This window comes from Adiantum capillus-veneris, chromosome 25, assembly GCF_014529385.1.
Source record: "Adiantum capillus-veneris isolate H3 chromosome 25, ASM1452938v2, whole genome shotgun sequence".
Lineage (NCBI taxonomy): Eukaryota > Viridiplantae > Streptophyta > Polypodiopsida > Polypodiales > Pteridaceae > Adiantum > Adiantum capillus-veneris.
The window spans coordinates 7,319,574-7,323,799 of NC_140955.1; the positions used below are offsets into that span (position 1 = coordinate 7,319,574).

Sequence of the window (4,226 nt, forward strand, 5' to 3'; positions counted from 1 at the left end):
TCAATTGGAGCAAAAAACAATGACAATATAGATTCAAATGTATTTGGGCATTCCCACAAGCAGTTACAGCTAGTTTTCTGTTGTGGTTGATCCTCCATAGAGCCTTGCGGGTAGGTTCTATTGCAAAAAGATTCCTCAAAGTGCGAGGAAACTGTCCAAGATGTAAAAGAAGTGAAGAGACATTGGAGCATCTCTTTTTCTTCTGCCCCTACAATCAACAAAGCCTTAAAGTCATTCAGAGAAGATCACAGACTCTGCTCACAGTTCCTCTCGATGCCAAAAATTTTCTCTTGGGATTGATAAATAATCTTGACATAGCCCTATGGAACTGTTGGATGGCTGCCTACCTATGGAATATATGGTTGTCTAGGAATGAAGCCTATTTTCAAGACAGACTGGCAGACCCTTGTTTTTCTCTAGAAGGGGAAATTCAGAGATTAAATAAGAATGCTCTAGATTGTATGAAGGATGCCATGCTAAGCTCATTGTCTTTTATCTTCAAGGACACTAGTTGGCAACAATGGTCTGCCACCCTATTTAAGATGTACTCAGCCCGAAGGTTGACAAGCCCCCCTAACCCCTTGGTAACTTACTAACTTCCTTTCTCCTTGAGGGCTACCCAGCCACTACGGTCGGGGTGTTCTCTTTTAATTTATTACCTTTCTCTGTGAAAAAAAAAACTATACCCAGAGGCCAGGCTGCAGACGTCCTTGCGTCCAGCCCACGCGCGCAAGGGAAGCAGCAGGTTGGATGTTGGACAGGATGGTGATAACCTCATCATCGGAACGGGAAAGGATGCTTGTGCGTCTTCACAATTGCAAGACGCTGAAGAAGCCAGAGGTCCCCGCTACAGCACGTGCTTTGCAATCTTGGCCTATGTTGAGGGGTGAGGGTCGGCACAGGAGGTGGCCCCGTAGAGCGCATGATAAGCAGCGGGCGGCAACTTGGCCAGCTGACAACCATAGCAATCGTGTGCACAAGGACTCTTGTGCGTCTGAGATGGCGTTTTGCCTCGCAAAGAAGCATTCAAAGCATTTCATGAATGACAGAAGCGATCGACACCTTCGTTTGTTGCAAAGATCCCAGCGGCGCATGCCTGCAGGCATGCTGCTGGCAAATTCGATGGTATTGTGATCTTGTAGTACCCATACAAGGGCCAGTTTCCTCTGCTGCAATGAGTGAGTTTGGGCTAAATATTTCAAAGGCCGGTTGCTATCTTTTTTTGCAACGTTGCACTTGCCTAGAAAGGGGTGAGACAATATTCCATGTTATAACCAATGAAGGCTTTGAAACAGACTCTTTCTTGGGTACGCATTGCATTCGTATGTATGGTCAATTTGGCAGGGTGAAGGAAGCCAATCGTGTTTTCAGTAGCCTGCCTAGGTGTTCCAACGTTTATGCATGGAGTGCAATAATTTTTGCAAATGCCATGCTTGGCCAAAGCGCAAAAGCACTACATCTTTATAGTCACATGAATCTAATTGGAGTAAGACCTGACAGCCACACATTTGTTGCAGTTTTAAAAGCTTGCACGAATGACCAAGAGCTTACGTATGGCATGCATGTACATGCCCATGTGATCGAGTGGGGGTTTGAGACTGTGGACTATGTTGGGAGTGGACTGATTGATTTGTATGTATGCTGCCATAGGCTACATGACGCGCGACTTGTTTTGGATAGACAATTGAAGCCAAATGTTGTTTTATGGAGTGCTTTGATACATGGGTACTATCAGAATGGACATTTTGTGGATGCGATTTCTCTTTTTGAGAAGATGCTATCCACAGGTGCTGAGCTGAGCCAAGTCACACATGTGAGTGTCATAAAAGCATGGGCATCCTTTGGGGCCGTACGACAAGGAATGTGGATGCATTCTCTTGTTACAGAGGCTGGTGATGAGCTTCAAACATTTGTAGGGAGCTCTCTTGTGGACATGTATGGGAGATATGGAATGCTACATGATGCTCGCAAGATTTTTGAGAAACTGCAGAAGCAAGATGTTGTCGAATGGAATGCAATGATTGCGGCCGAGACCACCCAGCATGCGTCTGTTCAAGAAGTCTTTCAACTTCATGATCAAATGCAGCAGCAGGGGATAGAGTCAAATCAATCAACTCTTACCTGTATTGTTAAAGCTTGTGCATATACAAGAAGCTTAAAGCTAGGCAAGCAGGTTCATGCCCATGTTGTGGGTAGGGGCCTTATGGTGGATCTTTTCCTCACCAATGTGCTTGTCAATCTATACGCCAAGTGTGGGGACATTCAAAGTGCCTGCAAAATATTCAAAACATCAAAAGAAAGAACTTCTGCTACGTGGAGTGCTATGATTGCAGGCTGTGCCGAACATGGGCATGTACAGACGGCCTTCCAGCTATTTGGGCAAATGAATGAAGAAGGTAAATTACCCAACTCTGTTGTTTTCCTTTCAATTCTGAATGCATGTGTGCACATTGTAGACTTGAAGTCGATGCACTCGTTCATAGTTGAGGCTGGGTTCGAGTTGGATGGAGCTGTAGCAAGCAACTTAATTAGCAGATATGGGCAATGCACATGTTTGACCGAGTCGCTGAGGGTTTTTGAGCACCTGCTAGAGCACGATGTTGTGAATTGGAACTCATTAATCAATGCTTACGCTCAGCATGGACACACTGAAAAAGCATTTTCGCTCTTCTACAGAATGCAAGTTGAGAAGATTAGGCCAGATTATGTCACTTATAACACAATGATTTCTCTATGTGCTCGGGAAGGTCTTGCTTCAGAAGCCCTTCAACTTTTTCAGCGGATGCAATCATATGACATCCAACCTGATGCCAAGGTGTTTTCTCGTATCCTAGAAGTCTGCTCCAAGCTGGAAACTCCACAGGCAGGCAAGCTCATTTATGGACAGATGGTTGAAAGTGGTCTGGAGGTGGATGTGAATGTTGGAGAAGCTCTTGTATGCATGTACCTTTTATCAGGTGGGGTGGAGGATGCAGAGAAAACCTTTGACAGAATCAACCTCAGAGACACAGGGATATGGAATACAATGATATCTGGCTATGTGCGGAGTGGGCATCTTGCGGCGGGTCAGTCCTGCGTCAACGAGAAAGAGGGCGCAATCCCAGATGGGCATTTAAAAAAGGTCTTTCAACTGTACCGTGCCATGACTCGAGAAGAGATTAGTCCTAATCCGACGACGTTTGTCTGCATGCTAAAGCTGTGCTCCAAAATGGTGGCTTTTGGACATTGCAAGCAAATCTACGCACATATTGTGGAGGCTGGGTTCGACCAGGACCTCCTGATTGGTAACATGCTAGTCCACGTGTATACATGGTTCTATTGTTTTGAAGATGCACTGCATGTCTTTACAAAGCTAGGTACACGAAATGTTGCTACTTTCAACACTTTATTCACAGCATTTGCCCAGCAAAGTAACATCAAGTCTGTCTTAGATGGTTTTCACTTTATGCAGAGAGAGAGGTTGAAGGCTGATGAAATTACAGTTTTATCTCTTCTTTCAGCATGCAGTCATGCTGGCAAGCAGGATGAAGCTCTGTTTCATTTTCAAACAATGAGGGATTGGCATGGCATCGAGCCAATATTTACTCATTATATCTGCATGGCTGACCTTTTGGGTCGTATGGGTTATGTGAAGGAAGGGCAAGGCTTGCTCCAAACCATGCCATTCCAACCGAATACTGTTGGATATACATCCATCTTGAGACATTGCACAATGCACAGCTCTCTATACACTGCCAAAGAGGGATGGTTTGCTCTATTCAAGGAAGACTGTGATTCTGAGGGCTATGTGTGAGTTTATTAGCTTTCTCAAGGAAGCCTTAAGAGGAGAAGAGAGTTAGGTGGACATTTGAAATTTTATATTTCCATTACTGATAGGAGCTAGCATTTCGTGTGGTAGTTGAAATTTTGTTTTCATCACAGCCTTTGACGACTTTTCTTTCCTTTCATTCTTTTAGAATGCCAAGGTGAACCTTCACCTTGTTGTAAATAGGGATATGTTGTGACATCGATGATGTAGAGACAAGCATGCTTCTAGTTTATGCAGCAAAACATTGAAACTATAAGAGCAACAGTTTCATACGCACTACTCTCATACAATGACGGAAGTCCGAGAGTAGACCGCGACTCTCTCAACGGTGAAGTGGTGCACTGGATAGTCATATGGCTATTCAAGCCTTGCCTATGCGTTCAACCTTATTCAAATCCTTTTCTTTAGTTTCCCCATT

At 44.4% G+C, this 4,226-nt stretch overlaps 1 protein-coding gene across 1 annotated transcript; it reads left to right on the forward strand.

Moving 5' to 3' along the window:
* Positions 1-608: 608 nt before the first annotated feature.
* Positions 609-3,920, forward strand: LOC147424382 (pentatricopeptide repeat-containing protein At2g39620-like). The gene has a single exon (XM_086500451.1). It carries the CDS (start codon positions 1,043-1,045, stop codon positions 3,791-3,793), a length of 2,751 nt encoding a protein of 916 aa, XP_086356577.1. The 5' UTR covers positions 609-1,042; the 3' UTR covers positions 3,794-3,920.
* Positions 3,921-4,226: the final 306 nt, after the last annotated feature.

What these genes read in the sequence shown, in the direction of transcription:
- LOC147424382 (XM_086500451.1), top strand. Translation starts at nt 1,043, where the DNA reads ATGACAGAAGCGATCGACACCTTCGTTTGTTGCAAAGATCCCAGCGGC.